This window comes from Carica papaya, chromosome 1 (genome assembly GCF_054855325.1).
Source record: "Carica papaya isolate Zhongbai chromosome 1, ASM5485532v1, whole genome shotgun sequence".
Classification (NCBI taxonomy): Eukaryota; Viridiplantae; Streptophyta; class Magnoliopsida; order Brassicales; family Caricaceae; genus Carica; species Carica papaya.
Window position 1 is genome coordinate 5,107,903 of NC_142309.1, and position 18,692 is coordinate 5,126,594.

The 18,692-nt window shown below is 36.8% G+C and overlaps 4 protein-coding genes across 9 annotated transcripts; 2 read left to right on the top strand and 2 right to left on the bottom strand.

Annotated features, from left to right (window-relative positions):
- The first annotated feature begins 443 nt into the window (after nucleotides 1–443).
- Nucleotides 444–4,418, top strand: ICE1 (basic helix-loop-helix (bHLH) DNA-binding superfamily protein). The gene is made up of 4 exons (XM_022040016.2): nucleotides 444–1,839; nucleotides 2,404–2,625; nucleotides 3,625–3,795; nucleotides 4,056–4,418. The coding sequence occupies exons 1-4, from the start codon at nucleotides 664–666 to the stop codon at nucleotides 4,137–4,139; spliced, it is 1,653 nt and encodes a 550-aa protein (XP_021895708.2). The 5' UTR covers nucleotides 444–663; the 3' UTR covers nucleotides 4,140–4,418.
- A 1,849-nt stretch (nucleotides 4,419–6,267) lies between these two features.
- On the top strand, nucleotides 6,268–15,369 carry LOC110812999 (aspartokinase 2, chloroplastic-like). 6 transcript variants are annotated; one of them, XM_088216068.1, is made up of 16 exons: nucleotides 6,268–6,470; nucleotides 7,016–7,534; nucleotides 7,631–7,713; nucleotides 7,812–7,852; nucleotides 7,962–8,116; nucleotides 8,708–8,857; nucleotides 8,985–9,080; nucleotides 9,314–9,430; nucleotides 9,787–9,906; nucleotides 9,989–10,081; nucleotides 10,172–10,294; nucleotides 10,451–10,567; nucleotides 11,177–11,239; nucleotides 11,332–11,355; nucleotides 11,734–11,889; nucleotides 13,251–15,369. In XM_088216068.1, the coding sequence occupies exons 2-15, from the start codon at nucleotides 7,133–7,135 to the stop codon at nucleotides 11,866–11,868; spliced, it is 1,719 nt and encodes a 572-aa protein (XP_088072194.1). In that variant the 5' UTR covers nucleotides 6,268–6,470; nucleotides 7,016–7,132; the 3' UTR covers nucleotides 11,869–11,889; nucleotides 13,251–15,369. The 6 variants fall into 6 exon arrangements, with proteins under 6 accessions (XP_088072194.1, XP_088072191.1, XP_088072199.1 ...); XM_088216065.1 differs by lacking the exon at nucleotides 13,251–15,369 and having other exon boundaries at nucleotides 6,269–6,470; nucleotides 11,734–12,214; XM_088216073.1 differs by lacking the exon at nucleotides 13,251–15,369 and having other exon boundaries at nucleotides 6,269–6,470; nucleotides 10,172–10,288; nucleotides 11,734–12,214.
- Nucleotides 12,607–15,069, bottom strand: LOC110812998 (Pentatricopeptide repeat (PPR) superfamily protein). Its single transcript, XM_022039979.2, has one exon. The coding sequence runs from the start codon at nucleotides 15,067–15,069 to the stop codon at nucleotides 12,628–12,630; it is 2,442 nt and encodes an 813-aa protein (XP_021895671.2). The 3' UTR covers nucleotides 12,607–12,627.
- Nucleotides 15,370–15,771: 402 nt separating the features above from the next.
- On the bottom strand, nucleotides 15,772–16,671 carry CCL (CCR-like protein). Its single transcript, XM_022039935.2, has 3 exons — nucleotides 16,436–16,671; nucleotides 16,133–16,285; nucleotides 15,772–16,027 (listed from the first exon to the last, which is right to left on the bottom strand). Exons 1-3 carry the CDS (start codon nucleotides 16,609–16,611, stop codon nucleotides 15,955–15,957), a joined length of 402 nt encoding a protein of 133 aa, XP_021895627.1. The 5' UTR covers nucleotides 16,612–16,671; the 3' UTR covers nucleotides 15,772–15,954.
- Between the last annotated feature and the right edge of the window lie 2,021 nt (nucleotides 16,672–18,692).

Below are 18,692 nucleotides of genomic sequence, written 5' to 3' on the forward strand. Positions count from 1 at the left end.
TAAATTATCAATCAATCTTCTACTCTAAATAAATAAAATATTTTAAAGTTAAATTTATATATTATATTACGACAATTTTACTATAATAATAAATATATTATTTATCTGTATAGAAATATAAAAATTTTAAAATTATTTATTTATTTTTTTTATACACTGATTCTAAATACATGGTTATAGAATTTGGTCCGGTAATCATTAAATATTTAAAATATATATTTTTAAAAAAATTTAAATTTATTTTATGAAAAATTATTTAAATACAATTTTAATATTCACTAAAATGAAGAAAATATATAAATAAATATTTAAAAAATTCAAGTTTTTGTAAAAATTATTATTATTATTATTTTTGGGTAATCAAAATTAAAAAGGGAACAATTTGAAGGGCAACTAATTATGTGTATTAGGACAAAAAATGAGAAAACCCAGAAACAGCAGAGGATACACATAAGATAAATCCGCAGAGCAGACTCCATTCATTTTCTCTACGCATAAATACATGCATAACGTTCAAACTCCATTTTACTTGTTCGTTTTCTTCTCTCCCAATCACAGAAAAAACTCATTCTCTCTCTGTTCCTTTTTCTTTTTTTTTCTTTCCAACCATCTTTTTCTCTCTCTCTCTCTCTCTCTCTCTGTGAAAGCAAAAGCAGGGAAGAGATGGTTTTGGGAACAGCCAACGGCGTTGTTTGGGTTGAAGATGGTGACCACCCGGAAGACGACGCTGTTTCTTGGACCAGAAATGAAAATAACAGCTGCAACAACAACCATAATAATAATAATAACGGGGAGGAGCACAGAGAAGACGATATGGCCATGGGTGGTGGTGTCGCCACCTTCAAATCCATGCTTGACGGTGACTGGTACATGAACCCACCTCACCAGGAAGATCTCCATGGCCTGCAAAATCACCCAGAGATAAGAGAACTTGGTGGTTTCTGCTCAAACCCTGCCGATAATCTCCTTCTTCAACAGCCTATTGACTCATCTTCTTCCTGCTCTCCGTCACAGGCGTTTACTCTTGACCCGTTGCAGTCACAGCCGGTTTTGCCTTCCAAGCCCTGCCTCTCTTCCCTCATAAACGTCTTCTGCAACAACCCTTTTGAAAATGGCTTTGATTTCGGTTCGGAATCAGGGTTTCTCGGCCAGTTCCATGGGAACCAGTCCCCCAATTTGGTAGGCTTTGCAGGACTGAGTTCACAGACCCAGATGGGTACTCCGGAACTGAGTCCGAACTCAGACCTTCAAGCCACCAGGTTGCTTCCATTAACAGAAAACGGCGGTACATTAGGTGGGAGCAGTGGGTTCAGTCCCACTGGTTTTGAAGGCTTTGATAGTTCAAATAATGCTCTGTTCATGAACAGGGGCAAGGTTTTAAGACCTCTTGAAGTTTTCCCGTCAACTGGTGCACAACCAACTCTGTTTCAAAAACGAGCTGCCATGCGGCAAAACTCTGATGGAAAATTGGAGAATTTGGAGGTTTCTGGGTTGAGATTTGGGGATGTGGCAACTGGGATTGGAGGAAATTGGGGGAGGGGCGAACCTGAGGTAGATAGGAAGCGGAAGAGGAGCAGTGAGGGTGAGATTGAGGAAGGTAGCTTCGATGCTTCGGGTTTGAATTATGATTCTGATGAGCTCAATGAGAGCAGCAAGCTGGAGGAGAATGCGAGGAATGGTGGATCCAATTCAAATGCGAATAGTGCTATAGCCGGCGGTGACCAGAAGGGAAAGAAGAAGGGGCTACCGGCGAAGAATTTGATGGCGGAGAGAAGGAGGAGAAAGAAGCTTAATGACAGGCTTTACATGCTTAGATCAGTTGTCCCCAAGATTAGCAAGGTATGAAGTTTGAACTTCCCTTATCCATTCTACTTTAATTAGCTTTCATTTTTAATTATAAATTTTTTACTAGTTCATGCTTTAGATCGCGTATCTTGATGTTGAGTGTTCATCATTGTTTATATATTTGTTGGCTAATATCTATATTTCCCTGTCGCGTAATTTATAAAATTTCCATTATTGTCTTCATTTTCTTTTGGGTATCAAAATTCAAGTTAGCATGCAGGCTGGAGTTAGAGCTACGTTCACTGGAATTAAGGGTTTAGTTTTTATATTCTTGAATTGGGTTTTGGTTCTTATAAGCACAGAGAATAGAACATTTGCATGGTCATATTTGTATGGATTGCTTGCTTAATTTTTCAATTGGCACCACCATCATTGCGTGATTTTCAATCGGGCCAGCTTAACTAATATGTTAAATCTAGTGCCTTTTCTCTTTTCTCCAAAAAAACAAAAAAATTCACTTTTTGTTAATTTTTAAGGGGATGCCTTTGATTGTTCTGGAAATCTATTACTACTTTGTTGGATATAGCAGACCCTGTTTAGGCTTCTTGTTATTTGCAGATGGATCGAGCTTCAATACTTGGGGATGCCATTGACTACTTAAAGGAGCTTTTGCAAAGGATCAGTGATCTTCATAATGAGTTAGAGACAACCCCACCTGGCTTGCTGACACAGTCTGCAAATTTCCACCCATTGACGCCCACCCCTCAAACACTTCCTTCTCGTGTAAAGGAAGAGTTGTGTCCAAGTTCATTCCCAAGCCCTAAAGGCCAACCTGCTCGGGTAAGCTTGATGCTACACAAGTACTATACTAGAATCACAAATGCCTGGGTTTATATACAACTTACTATCTGAAGTTTCATTATGTTTTCTTGAGGCTAATTAAAGTCGTCAGTATATTTCTTTGAGGTTCGGACTAGCCTTACTGAATGAGGAAATTGGCCACCTTTTGGGTTAACCTGAAAGCAGAAAAATGAAATCATGGGTTGTCTGTGACTACACTTTTGTTAAATATGCATGGTATTTGTATCCTCAACCTGTTAAATATGTTTGGAAAAAGAATATTGCTTGTGTTTGTAAATCTTTTCAAATTCGGCTGTGAACTCAAGACCTTTGGTTGATCTAAAAACTAAAATAGGTCACTGGACACATAAGCAATGCCTTGTTATACCTCCATTTTCACGAGCTCTTCTACTTGTTACTTGCTCAAAGGATGGGTTTTCGTTATAACTTCTGGATTTGTGTGCTCATCAGTTAGACTAATCAAGTGAATGGTCACATCATGAAAGTTCAGCTTGGCGATCAGGTTACCTGTTAATTATAACTCCTACAAGATAAATACGATAGATAATTGAGGCCAGACCTTTTGTTGATGGAGTTCATAGGTTCATCTAATTTATCTTTATGTGCAAAAGATATATGATCTTACTGTAAGCCTTGTGGTGCAATAATCAGTCACTTTTGTTAATCACTCGCTCTTCATAAATTAATCTGAAATTTGTTACTGAAATATGGATGCCTCTGAAATTTGTTTTTCTGTGTATTGGTGGAAGATGCTGTATACCATTTCATGTTATGGACATTGCTAATTAGGAAGTGGTCATCATCCATACTGATATAAGCATTAAGAATGGAAAACTCTTGGACAAACTCTTCTCCGACATGAAATTGAAATCCATATGACATGACTGCAAATAGTTATATGTATTTGAGTTATCATCTCATGGAGTAGCCAAATGAAACTCTTACCTAATGCTCCTTTCTTCTTTTCTGGTTCTATAGGTGGAGGTCAGATTGAGAGAAGGGCGGGCTGTCAACATCCACATGTTTTGTGCCCGTAAACCGGGTCTCTTGCTCTCCACCATGAAGGCTCTCGACAACCTTGGATTGGACATTCAGCAGGCTGTCATCAGCTGTTTCAATGGGTTTGCCTTGGATGTTTTTCGAGCTGAGGTACACATCTTTCTTCTATTTTTAGCGTATGACATGTAGTAAAATCAGTCGAGTTGCATGTCAAATGGAAAGTTTGTGCTTGTTCTGTGCTTATACCAGGAGCCAGGTTCTATTCACTTCCAGTAAAGCAATATCAAATGGGCTCTTATTACTTGGTCCTGTTTTCCAAAAAAATCTCACAGGATTTCCCTTAGATTAATATAAGGATTTTGTTTCCTCGTGATCAGAAGACTAATTTTGTGTTCCTTCTTTTGGTTCAGCAATGCCGGGAAGGTCAGGATGTCTTACCAGAGCAAATCAAAGCAGTACTTCTGGATACAGCCGGTACCTCTGGTGCGGTGTAATTTCACAGTTTATACATGCAAACCCATCTCGCAAAGGGAGGCATTGACTGTAGTTCTGCTGACCAGTTAGCTTGTAAATGCAATTGCGTCTCATTAGCTGTTTCAATTGGTCAGAGCAAGTTCAAATGGTTGTTGTTGTTGAGATTTTAGGACGGATAAAATCATATCTAGCAAAAGTGCTTTCTTAAACAAACTTCAACACAGTGCAGGAAACTTGAGATGTTGTCTTCAGTAATTTCAGCTTTTCGAAATAAAATAACGTTTGCTTCTTTCGGCCAATCCATCCCACTCGACTCTCTTTCAGCTTGTTTGGATTATGCAAAGAGCTGCCTGGCATGCTTTTAAGCTCTTCCCAAGCCCTTCAGGAGCAGCTGGTTAAGAAAGATCTATGATGTGAAATCAAAATAGAATGAGGTAACCAGTGGTAATCCAGACTGGTTTACTTGCATTTCAATTAATTTTCGGATTGAAAAGGTAGATCATTTATATCAGAATTATAGGTGGTCGTCGGTTTAGAACTGGATTGGACTGGATCAAGACCGGACAAGGGTAAGAGTCTGGACCAAGAACTGCCTGGCTCGTTGGCCAACCCATGACAAGCTGGCTCTGGACCTGGCTTGTTACACCGAACAGATCTAGTTTGACCCATTTGGTTTAAGGAGTCCAGTTTGTCAATGATGCATAATTATTTTCGTATCGGAGGAATAGAGAAATGCTTGAATTTTTGTGATTATTTTTTAACAGAGGTTGCTGAATATCAAAAACTTATTACAAGAAATCCTAATATACAAAGAATATTGGAATTTGATATGTATAATTTTTTAAAATAATAACATATATAATAACTTTGTTTATACAAAATGATATTTATAAAATATTTTATATAATTCCAAAGATTATATTATATGTAACGGGGGCAAACCAAAATAGATGAGACTTGAGGCCAAGGATCAGGGAGAGTGGGAGGACTAGACGACAAAGATTTGCATGCCAACAACATTAGGCTTCAACCAACACCACCTTCAGAGTCTTCAAGAGAAGTTTATTTTATCATCACCTTAACAACGTGTTTATTATTATTTTTTAAATATGAAGAATCTTTTCCCTGTGGTCCCCACACAAGCATACCTTGAAACTCTTTATTTCATTATTATGAATTAAAAATTTTCACAAGTCAATTAAGTCTTTAAATATTTTTAATTTGTAACTATAAGTTTTAAAAATATTATTACAATAATTATATTTATTAAAATGTTTTTAATTAATACTATTTAGTTTTTGATAAATATAATTACAAAAAATTTCAATCATGTGAAGAAAAAAGTAGAAGTTAAAATTTTAATTAATTTTTACTAGAACTTAAAAATTACTTTTTGAACGTTACGCATTTCGCTCGGTTCATAATGACATCGATTTTTTTTTTCAATGGATGAAATTATGATATAGCAATATCCCATAATTACTTGAAAACTTTTTCAAGTAAATATATATTTTCCCTACGATAATAATGATATCGACCGTGAATTTGACGCGGAATTGAAACTGTTAATCATTTTATCTTAAATTTTAAATATTTTATTTTATTTTTTTTAAAATTATTATTATTTAGTTGGACTAGACCGATTTATTAAATATATTAATTATAATAATTGATTAGAAAAAATAATTTAATTTTCGGATGTATAATTTACTCAATACCTATATTTAATTTTGTATAATTAAAATTGGGTTAATGGTTAATATTATAATTACCTCTTTGTCAATTACCATGGCTTATTATCAAACACCTGAGGTTGGCGCGTCTAAATTTTGCACACAAGCCGGCCACACGGCGGCGGTGCCCGTAGACACGACCCACGCGCTTCCGCACACGGGCGCGTTTAGTAATAGAGCGATGGAAATGCAAGTTGGACTCTGGATGGTCAAACTTCAAAGCTCATAAATAGGAAAGTCCAACCAAGTGTCAAAATTATTAATATTTTTTATGCACTAATATTCGCTAATTAACCCCCTTAACCACGATTAAACTACAGCTTACTGTTTCTCAAGGGCAAAACAGTAAATTCAACAAGAAAACAACAGGAAAGTATTCTCTTTCCCCAACGGGCTATGTTGTTTTAACAGCAGGCGGCGCCTTCGTCTTCTTTTTCTCTCTTGCTCTGAAAGGTTCATATTTTTCCTCCTCCTCCTCGCTCTCTCTCTCGCGGTTCCTTCAGAGTTTCGAAGCTAGAGTAGCTTCCTGTTTACTCTGAAGGAATCAAGAGGATTACTATTATTCCTATTTTTTTTTGAAGATAACAGATCCCACATTTGCCTTCTTATTTCTTATTGGTAATTTCTCGTTCTTGTAGCTCTTCGTGTTCATTTTCTTTTTTGATCTCTATCAAATTCCTTTGCTGTCTGCTTTTGTGTTTTGCTTTTTGTTTTCTTTCCTTTTCTACTCTTATTACTTTTTCGTTTACAAATGATTTTGGCTCTGATACGGGTAAAAACGATGTATTTCGCCGCGGTCTAATGAAATGAGTAAATGCATTTTTCTTTTGTGTCTTATACGCAGCCCAATTACGAGGGTAAAAACTTTTGGTTTTCGTACTGTATTGTGATGATTTTCTATCTATTTAGTTATCCTGATACGATTCAGTGCAAAATTATCGTTCTTCGCATTGTATTATGATGATTTTCTCTCTATTTAGTTTTCTTGATATGATTCAGAGCAAAATTAACGTTCAATCTTCTGGTTTTTACTCTAGCCTCTTGGTACGGATGACTGTAGAGTTATTATAGATTGTGTCATATTTTATTGTGCTGTTTGAATACGATTCAGTACGAAAAGCTGAACTGTTTATTGTTTTCTTTCATTGACAATATAAATGCAGTGATTAGTAGCATTTTTAAGCATCTGTCGAAATAACCTGTGTTGTGCTACCTGCGGGATCCGTTATTGCCATACTTGGAACTTTGGGTTTGTAAGCCTTTTGTAAAGCTCGTCAAGTATGGCAACTTCATTGCAATTTTGTGGAGTTAAATCTCCGAACCCTGCCTTTATGAGGAGATCTTTGCACCAACAAGCTTTGTGCTTGCAGCAGCTTAATATTGCTAGGTCTCTGGATTTTACTTCTGGGTTTGGTTCAAGTGCTAGAAATTCTTGTAAAAGTAGAGCTTTGAGAGTTAGTTGTGAAGGAAGGAATGTTGATGTGATCGAAAGGAGCCAGACTGAGATTGGAACTCTTGGGGAAGCAAATGAGCAGTTGACTTGTGTTATGAAGTTTGGTGGCTCATCAGTGGCGTCAGCAGACAGGATGAGAGAGATTGCCGACCTTATTCTTAGCTTCCCAAACGAGAGGCCAGTAGTTGTTCTCTCTGCAATGGGAAAAACGACAAATAAGCTTTTGCTGGTACTAATTGTTATGGCGTTCAATGCATGTACTTCTCTTCTTTCTTTATTGATAGTGGTGGGGAATCTACTGTGAACTTTTTCTTTTGCCTGTTAGGCTGGAGAGAAGGCTGTTAGTTGTGGTGTTGCCAATGTAGACAGCATTGACGAGTTAAACTTTATAAAGGAACTGCATCATGGGTAAGAGCATTGGATTTTTCATTTTTAGAATAATATTAGCAATAATTGAAACTGTGATATGAATTTATTCTTGATGGACATTGGACTGTTTTATCCAGGACTGTCAAGGAGCTTGGAGTAGAAATATCGATAATTGCCAGTGAGTTTGTGTCTTTTATGAGCGTATATCCTCAGTTAGCTTTCAGGAAATATGAGTCATAAAGTCTGGGTTTTGCATGTAATATTTTTCATGGTAAATCATTTTGCAGAACACCTAGAAGAACTGGAACAGCTTCTAAAAGGAATTGCTATGATGAAAGAGTTAACTCCACGTACAAGAGACTATCTCGTTTCATTTGGAGAGTGCATGTCCACAAGGATTTTTGCCACGTATTTGAATAAAATTGGTGCGAAAGCCCGACAGGTAGTTCTCCCATCAACATAAGATTGATGTTTAAACTCATTGGAAAAGTTGAGTTATCGATTTCATTGCTTGTACAGATCTAAGACCCTGTTTATTATTGTCAATAACAAATATCTGCTAACATCCTTAAGGAAAATTTTTTGCTCATCCAAACTCGAGTTAAATGCTTTAGGCAAATGAATTCAGTTGTTAAAGGCTCTGCTGTTCAACTTTGATCAGTGGATGATGTAGGCCTACATTGAGAAGGGAGAAAAGAGATAAGAGGACCAAGATCAAGATGATAATGCTACTAGGTCTTTGGATATTTTATTTTAAGCATCATATTCAAACTGACAGTGTAAATATTGAATATAGTCAAGAGATAGGATTTGCGTTGTTATATGCTTCTGCACTGGAAACTTGGAATTGATGGGTACTTCTGTGAGCAATGAGCTGGAAATTAGGATGTAAAATTTATTTCTGCTGTGGTAATATGTTCAGTCCTCATGTTGTCTTTTTGGCTTAGTTAAAATTCATATTTGATTTGGTGCATCCAATCCCTGTCTCTCATTCTTCCCTATAATAATATTCTATCTTTGGCTTCTTTTGCAGTATGATGCCTTTGATATTGGTTTTATAACCACTGATGACTTCACAAATGCGGATATCCTTGAAGCAACATATCCAGCTCTTGCAAAGAGATTATTTGGTGATTGGATAAGTGATCCTGCAATTCCAATTGTTACTGGCTTCCTCGGAAAGGTCTCTCTTCCTGCTATCTGCAAGTCTAATCTCTTTGAAATGGTTCAAGTAGTTATTGTCTTTGAGTCAGAACTATTCTCAACGTACCATAAGGATGTGCTTTATTTTGTGAGTTTATTGATTATAGGGCTGGAGATCTTGTGCCATTACTACTTTGGGTAGAGGTGGTAGTGATTTAACAGCTACAACAATTGGAAAAGCATTGGGATTGCGAGAGATTCAGGTCAGTGTAGACCCTGCCATAGGCACCAGTTTTTCAAGATTGAGGAAATTTTTTGAACATATGTGTATACAGGAATGCGAACAACAAAATCAATCTATTTAAACCATGTAAACATTTGATGTTTAATTAAATTTAGTTTTAGCGAAATTGTTGTTGTATTGGATGTTAGAAGTTATTTATATTGAGTCGTGGTCGAAGAATAAAAGTAAGGAGAAGTATTTGATGCATTACAGGTGTGGAAAGATGTTGATGGTGTTTTAACATGCGATCCTAACATATATCCACGTGCTGAACCTGTCCCATACTTGACATTCGACGAGGCAGCTGAACTTGCTTACTTTGGTGCTCAGGTATCATCTTCCCCTGCCAAGCACTTATACAACATGTCAACTCTTTGGGATTTGTAAAATGGGTACTTATTTCTTCTAATAGCATTGTGGTTTACAATATCTTTTATGTTGTTTTCTCCCTTGAGCAATGGCAACTTCAAGAAAAATTTTCAACCTTGTTTAATGTTTTACTCCTCTACACCACCCCTCTCCCCCCCCTCCCCAAAAGAAATTGCTGTTTAGTGCCCCAAGCTTGGGGCTTGGCAGTTAACATATAGAAGCAAGATTAGGCTTAACACATGGCTGTAAATAATGTATGGTTTTGTATTAAGGACATTTATGACATTCATAACCTTGATGTTGTTATCCTTTTTTAGGTCCTGCATCCACAGTCAATGAGACCAGCAAGAGAAGGTGATATTCCTGTTAGGGTTAAGAATTCTTATAATCCTAATGCTCCAGGAACTCTCATCACCCGCGCAAGAGATATGAGTAAGGTTTGTAGTGATAAATTGTTGAACGAAAAAAATATTTTTAAGGATAGCTTAATGCCATTGATGTTCATCTTCGTGAATATAGGCTGTATTAACAAGCATTGTTTTGAAACGTAATGTTACCATGTTGGATATTGTTAGCACACGGATGCTTGGTCAATATGGTTTCCTTGCTAAGGTATGAAGCTACCATCTGACTGAGTTCTGTGTTGTTTGTTTCTATGATTGGCTTGTATCTCATCTAGTGTGCCTGATTTTTCTCTTGCAGGTGTTTTCAATTTTTGAAGATTTAGGCATATCAGTGGATGTTGTTGCCACTAGTGAAGTTAGTATTTCCTTGACCTTGGATCCATCAAAACTTTGGAGCCGAGAACTAATTCAGCAGGCAAGCGTATGACTTCGTTCTTCATATGCTATAACTGAGCATTTTATTTACAGCAGCTATGGTAGCCCTGTTTTCTGCCAACTTGCTTATTCTGTGGAATAATATATATTCTTGATCAGTGTTTAAATCATTTTCATCTGCTTATTTTTCTGTTTTTGACAGGAACTTGATCATGTCGTGGAAGAACTTGAGAAGATTGCTGTTGTTAATCTCCTTCAGCACAGATCAATCATTTCCCTCATTGGAAATGTTCAAAGATCCTCACTGATACTGGAGAAGGTACACCTTTGCCACTTAGCAGTGAGGCTGGCTGACATTCACTTGAAACAACTTGCTGTGTGGAAGTAGACTCAATTCTATGGCTAAAATATGTTCTGGAATTTCCTTTTCTCTTTCTCTCCTTTAAAGGTCTTTTAGCAGTTCTTTCTCTTCTTTTGTTCCCTAAAAGTTTCTAAATGCTTGGAGGTTTTGATTAAAAAAGAAGAAATATTATTTACTTCTTAATCACATGGCTGGACCCTTGTTTCTTCTTTCTACTGTGAATGGAGGAAGAACGGGTGTTAATACCTTCAGTCTTTAGACCGTCCTGAATGGTCATGCTGGACAAACTAAATGATTTTATTGTGTTATTAAATTTCTGGACATTCACTGTTGGACAGGCATGTGATCTGATGTTCCCTTGATGAACTTTAAATGGGAGTCGGGTTTGGTGATTTTCTGTGCTAGAACTGTTTCTATATGAAGCTAAACTGTTCTCCCTGCTTTACTTGGTCTTGATGTTTATATGGTACTACATGTTGCTTAGTGTCTCAAACAATCTTCTCTGTATATGCATAAATACATATATTTCTGTCTTGTGATATTGGTTTTCGGTGTTTCTTATGGTAGGCATTTCATGTTCTTCGAACCAATGGAGTCAACGTTCAGATGATCTCACAGGGTGCATCTAAGGTCTCTCCTTCATAACTCTACATCATTCATTTTTGTTTATACATCTACTATCTTTGGGTTTATTACTCACGGTAACATGGGCTTATGTTCAGATGATCTCACAGGGTGCACGTAAGGTCTCTCCATAACTCTACTTTGATTACTTTTGTTTTTACATCTATTATCTTAGGATTTACTACTAACCATAGCATGGGCTTCCTAAACACTACTTCTGAAATCTTGCAAAATTTGAATATGATTTGAAATTTCCTTATCCAGTAACTTTAAATGGTCACCTTTGGGGATCATTGCTCGCATTGACGTATTGTGCAATATAATATGTTAAACACAAAATGGCTTTCCATTAAAATTGGTGGGATGAAGCTTGGATTCTGATCTTATATTCACCACATTTGTTGCTTATGGAGGTCTTCTACTTTTTTTTTTTGTTGAGAATTTGGAGTGACATCATTACAATAAATGTCTGACTTTGCAGTTTCTGTTTGACTGATCAGGTCAATATCTCACTGATTGTAAACGACAATGAAGCAGAGCAGTGTGTCAGAGCTCTGCACTCAACATTCTTCGAATCTGATCTTCCCGAACTAGATATGGAAGCTGAATCTGCAAACGGCTTGGCATCATCATGAATAAAATCTGTGTTGATGGAGGTTTTTGCTTCCCCTGTCAATCTTGCGTATTTGGGTGTAATAGTAGTTATTTATTCAAATCTTATATTGCTTTTTAAATTTAGTTAGGCAAACAATCTTTCCCTCCAATAAGTGTTGTAGCCACTGAGCTTTGTTTCAGTTCACTTTATTTAGCTTTTTTTTTTCCAAGGAAATTATCTATAATTAATAGTATCTTTTTCTAATAGGAGAAAATCTAGAGCATGTTGTCGTGTCTTCTAATCTTAATTGAGGTTGTTTCCCATGAATAATCTACCGGAAGCCCGTTGTATAATGAAAATTGCGAATGTATGAAATTTTATGAGTATTGCTTTTGCCCAGCTTTTACTTGGAATCATCTCAGGCTGAGAGTTATGAATTTGAAAAAGTTTTGAACATATTAACATTAATGTGAGAGAATGTATCTATATGATTGTGTAAGGAAAGAATTTCACCAATAGGTGAGAGTTAATCTGAAAGTATTTTTACTGCTGAATTATCCACCAACGGCAAAAGAGCTATTATTGCTATAAAAATTTATGTAGATTTTGATATCAAGGGTACATGTTCTAGTTGAGTAATAGGAAAATAAACTGGAAAAATTGTTGTGTGATGGAGTTATGGACCCACAGTTTATACAAGTGAATAAGTAAATCAATTTCTCTGACAAAATTTCTAGTCTGGCTATTTCTCAGCTATATGAATTCATCAAATCTTCCCTTTTGGAGTTTAACACAAACCTCACCAGAAATCCTTGCAAGAGCAGAATCCATCCCTGAAATGATGGAATCTGCTTGAATCTCTCACGGTAATTTTCCTTTTTACAATCTTCGAGATCACCTTGATTGCGGCATGGCAATCTGTACAAGCTCTTAGGTTCTTCATCACCAGAATTGGTGTCTTTTCTGGTGTACTGATAAGTGCAAAAGCAATTGCTAAGCGTTCACTGTGATACTTAAGGGATTCTATTTTGATCTCCTCATCCACATCTTGGAGGGCACAGCTTGTATCAGGCTTGTATCCCTCTTTCTCCATCTGATTTGTCAGCTCATCAATCTTTTTCATAATTTCCTCCTTCCGTGGATGCAGCTTATCCCCGGCTGAGAATACATGAATCTTGTGCTTGATTTCTACCCAGCTATAAGCTGGAACCTTCTTGATTCCACGTTCTCGCATGGCCTTTTTCACCTTTCCAACGCTCTCCCATTGACCTGAGGCTGCATAGATATTAGACAAACCGACATAAGCAGCCGCATCTCTAAGCTTTGTCATACTGAAAAGCTGTTCTGCTGCTTTCTCTGCTAGTTGTTTGTTTTTATGAATTCTACAAGAGTTTAAGACTGATGACCACATTATTTCATCAGGGTTGAATGGCATTTTGGCTATTAGCTCCTCTGCCTCGACAAATCTTGCATTTCGGCACAGCATATCTACCATGGATGCATAATGCTCTCTTTTTGGAACAAGTCCATAGATTTCAGTCATGGACTCGAAATGTTGCAATCCTTTTTCGACAAGCCCGCAGTGGCTGCAAGCAGTTAAAAGGCTGAGGAAGCTAACTGAATCTGGCTGGAAACCTGACTGAATCATCTCTTCAAATGCATTGAAGGTAGCTTCACCATCTCCATTTTGTGCGAAGGCTGAGATCAATGCATTCCAAGAAACATAGTTCCTTTCAGGCATCTCCTGAAAGATTTGAACTGCATCTTTAATGGAACCACATTTTGCATACATGTCAACAAGTGCACTTCCCGAGAAAACATTTGACATGAAGCCTGATCTGATTATAAATGAGTGGAGTTGTCTTCCCAGTGACATTGAAGCCAAACTTGCAGACGCTCTCAAGATGCTGGCACAGGTAGCCTGGTCTACTGCTACACCAGTTCTTTGCATCTCATTGAACAGCTTTAGGCCTTCTTCGTGACGTCCTTTCTGAACATAAGCTGAAATCAGGGCTGTCCAAGAAACTGTGCTTCTGTGGGCCAGATTCATGAATATCTTTTCAGCTTCATTAAATCTGTCACATTTGGCATACATGTCAACCAAAGCATTCCCAACCAGGAGTTCTGAATCAGCTGCTGTCATAACAACATGGGAATGAATTTGTCGACCAATTTGCAGGTTTGACAAATTAGATGCTATGCTCAACAGCGTTGCAAATGGGTAGTTGCTCCGATCAAATCCAGCACACTGTAATTCTTGGAAGAACTTAAGGGACTCTTGATATTGCTCTATCCGTGAATAACCCGTGATGATCACATTATAAGAAACACCATCTACCTCTGGCATCTCATCAAAAAGCTTCCTAGCTTCAACAACACAATCATGTTTTGAGTAGAAATCGAGCAATGCATTTCCCACAAACACATTGCAAACATAGTTCATCTTCACCACAAAACCATGAACTTGCTGCCCCAGGGGTAAGTCACCTAACCCAACCACAGCGCAAAGAATTGCTGCAAATGTAAAATCTGAAGGCTTGAAACCCAACCTCTGCATTTCCAAGAAAACGCTGATAGCTTCTTCATTCAACCCATGTTTTGAGTACCCTGTTATCAGTGCATTAAAAGTTACAGAATCCCTCTCAGCCATTTCCTTAAAGAGCAAACTACCCGAGTCAAGATCATAAATCTTGCAATAAGAATCAACCAAAGAATTGCAGACAATGAGAGATGAATCATATCCTAACTTAACAACATGAGCATGAACTTGAACTAACTCATTGACCACATCGGGATCATTGCACCCAGATAAAAGAGTTGCAAAAGTCACATCATCCGGCACTGTTCCCCACCTATACATTTCACCAAAAACCTTAAACCCATCAGAAATCTGATTAGTCTGCGCATAGGCACCAATCAAAATCGTCCATGTAACCGCAGTTCGATCAGACATGGTATCAAACAACTCCCTGGCAGCAACGAGATTCCCTGATTTCACGTAGCCCGAGAGCATCATGTTTCTGGAGATTGTGTTCTTGTGAGGCATTTGATCAAACAGTTGGCGTGCCTGAGAGAGTTTACCTTCTCTGAGGAAGTTCTCGACCATGAAATTGGAGCGGCAGGTGCTGGGATCGAAACCCGTTTTGATGATTCGGGCGTCGACTGTGGTCTGAACATTTGGGTGAAGGTTTTTGAGAGAAGTAAGGTTTTTGAGTGCATTGGCTCTGTAACATGGTCTCATAGAAGTAGGAACGCGCGCGTAAAATATGAAAGGTGAGAAATTTATGAATTGGGTGCATCAGGAGGTTTCTGAGTTGGTCTCAGCTCTGTTTTTAACTGGTTCAGATCAAAGTAAATACTGGGATTTAACACATTAGCTTATGACAAGCATTGCTGTTTTCTATTTTCTACAAGAAATTTGAACATTTCATTGATCAAGTCGCACATACATGCTATATAATACAATCTCTTGGCGAGAAGACACATAACAAACTTTAATATATAATTTAATCAATTTATATTTTATTTTCAATTTTATGAACGTAATGGGTACGTAATTGATTTGAAATTAAACTGTCATTTTTCTTTGAAGTTTTATTATGTTATGTAGTTACCAATGAAATTTGTGAACAATTTATTTACACTTTACTTTTTTATTTGATGGGTCTAGAATATATCATCAATAATGGTTAATCCAGTAATGGGTTAATACTCTTACTTCTGACTATTCATCAGATTCAATTCTTATAGTTAGCATTTGGAGACACATATTTCAAATTCATGCGAACCCTTTTTCTGGAAAAACAATCTTATTATACCCAGAGAAGAAACAATTCGTAATTCATATGTTCTCTTTCGGGCTTATAATCTCTACTTTGATCTTTCTCGTTCGGAAAACTTAACGAAAATTCTTAGAACATTTTGATACTTTTGGAGCCACATGTTGGCAAAGAGGGTTTTGATTTAGTATCCCCACAAAATTCCCAGAAGTTTACTATTGTAATTAAGAGAACTCTGATAGTTATATAAATACAGGCCATGGGGTATGAATATATACATCCACCACACTTCTATTGCTTATACATTAACAAGTTCAGTAACTTCTAACATGAATTGGTTCCTCCAACTAGGCTCCTCTCTCATAGTCAGGGCTGCAGAATTCTCCTCCAAGATCATCGCATGCTTCTCCTCGGAAAACCCTGTAGTATACATATTTTATAATTAGTCTGTGAAACCATCTGTAAATCTATAGAACCTTGCACATCATTCATGCACATATGAGAATAATTGAGATTAGTTAATACGTTTTTGGATCGTTGTACTCAAGATAGTCTCTGTCAAAGGGCTCTGAAGCAATTCTCTTTGAACTGGCTTCTGGGTTGAGCTTAACTTCAGGGAATATGTCTGCCAAACATGCATCTCCACCAATTGTTTCACATGCCTCGGCTGGAAACACACTGAAGAATACTGTATTTAGTAAAAACTGAGGCTTTATATTAATCGAAGCTGAAGATAAGATCTGGACTGCAACTTTGACAAGATTGTTCTTTAGTTGTTCTCGGACTATGAATAAGAGAAACATAAGAGAAAAAAGAAAGTTTACTCACGAGATCGCAGAGCTGTAATCGACTGTTGAGGTTTCACAGGGTGTGGTAGCCTTTGTTGAAAAGCGACGAGAAGCAACGGATCCAGATAGCCTTGGAGGGGAGATTGTCTGTTGGGAGAAGTTTTTTGAAGGTGTTAAGGGGAGAGTAGGCGGGGAAATGAACAAAGCAGACTGCATTTTGATGATTCTTGGCTAGGTTTAGTAGTGAAGTAGTAAGTTTGAGTTTTTCTTTTACAGGGTGATAGATACAATTTATAGCAGAATGGTTATGGGAAGATATTTTATGGTCATTGAATGGATAAGGTTGCCTTTCTCTTTCAAGAAAATTAAGAGATTGAGAATCAAGAAAATTAAGAGATTGAGAAACCTTGCAGGATCCCGTCATGCTGGAAATATATATATATATATATATACATACAATTATTAGGGAAAATATCTCTATAAACCTATCTTTTTGCCGGATATTTCACATTATAATTGTAAAAATTCTGTACATATCCAAAGAAAATAAAAGATAATTAAAATACAGAAGTGTAATAAATATTCAAGATTTATATTTCTTACACAAATAACTTAAAATACCAAACAACGTTACGAAATTCACTCTTTAAAAAAAAACACAAGAATAAGAAAATAAACGAAAAATAAAGAAATCTAACATCTACTCGCAATCTACTGTAAAGATCCCAAAAATATACAAAAGAAATAAAAGATAATTAAAATACAGAAGCGTAATAAATATTCAGCGTTTACATTCCTTACATAAATAAGTTAAGGTAACAAACAACGTTACAAAATTCACTCTTTTGAAAGAAACATAAGAATAAGGAAATAAACGAGAAATAAAGAAATTTAGCATCTACTCGCAATCCTCCTGCGGATTGGACTCTAGAACCTGGTTCTCTTAATTTGAAATAGTTAAATAAAAGATGAGTTACACTAGTCCAGTAAGGATATTACACTATATCACCGACACAGAAGTAAATGTTGGTATAAAATCAAAATACTAATGGAACACTTAATTTAAATAAATTCATTTATCATAAATAAAATAATTTACCGTTCACTTACCGTAATGAGATTTATAAAAATAACCTATGCAAACAATTAATATTATATAGATCATAGTTTCATGTAAAATCAGTAACATAACACATATCACAAGTCTATATATATCGTTAATAAATCAAACAATAACTGTCACTTTTTTTACCAGCCTACTAGTATATATGGGGGTTCATAGGGATGTCCCCGCTACACGCGAACCTTTTTATTTAACAATCTCAATTATGGGCTATTCCCATATCCCGTTCAGTATGAGTGCCAAATTATTAAAGCTTAATACCCCGTTTGGTATGAGAGTAGAGTAGGCCGTCCCCATACCCTGTTCGGTATGAGCGCCAAATTATCATGTTTCCATTTCCCGTTCGGTATGAGACAACGTTCATGGTAGGGTTCCCTATATACCCAATCCGTCCACCATCTCCCAAGATATCCAGTAAGGTTGCCGTTTTCATTTATTCATTTTCCCACAAAACTTTTTTGTTTTCCGTTAGTCTCCATTTTCTAAATCAACCATAGTCACATAAGCAAACAAACATGCATCAAAGAATACAATCATATCTCAATTTTCTAACTAAATGATGATCACGTGAGGCAACAATACATGCATTCAAACCATAAAATTGATAAATTAGATACTATCATACTTTTAAACTGTAAAATAAATAAATAGAAATCAACAGAGAACAATTTTCAGTTTTGGCAATCCGTAATTAATTATGCACATTTATTAAATTCACACAAAATACCATATTATTATTATTTAAATTTCAATTTTATGATAGGGAATGAGGTGAGAGATCCTTATTCGATTTGATGTCCGAAAAGTTAAGCTGTTCGACTGCGCATACGGGCGATTCTCGGGTTCCCAGAATTTTTCTTCGGAAATTAAAACGCGCTAATAGTACCTACAAATGTCCCAAACAAACACAAAATCAATCCCGGGACCCACTTGACCAATTTCGGAATTCTGACACGGCGGCTCTGCCGTGCTTCATCGGTGGTCCACCTCGGGTCGGTTATTTTCAGTCGAATTCGGCTGATTTTGCATCGATCCCTGCGAGAAAACACGTTAAAGGGACTCAGTTGGTCGAAAAAACACAAAAAATTAAAATTCACCGGCGGCGGGGCTCTTCGGTGCGGCGGCTCCTCTAGCTCACGTTATGGTTGGGTGTTTTGCTCCGGTCAACCTGTAG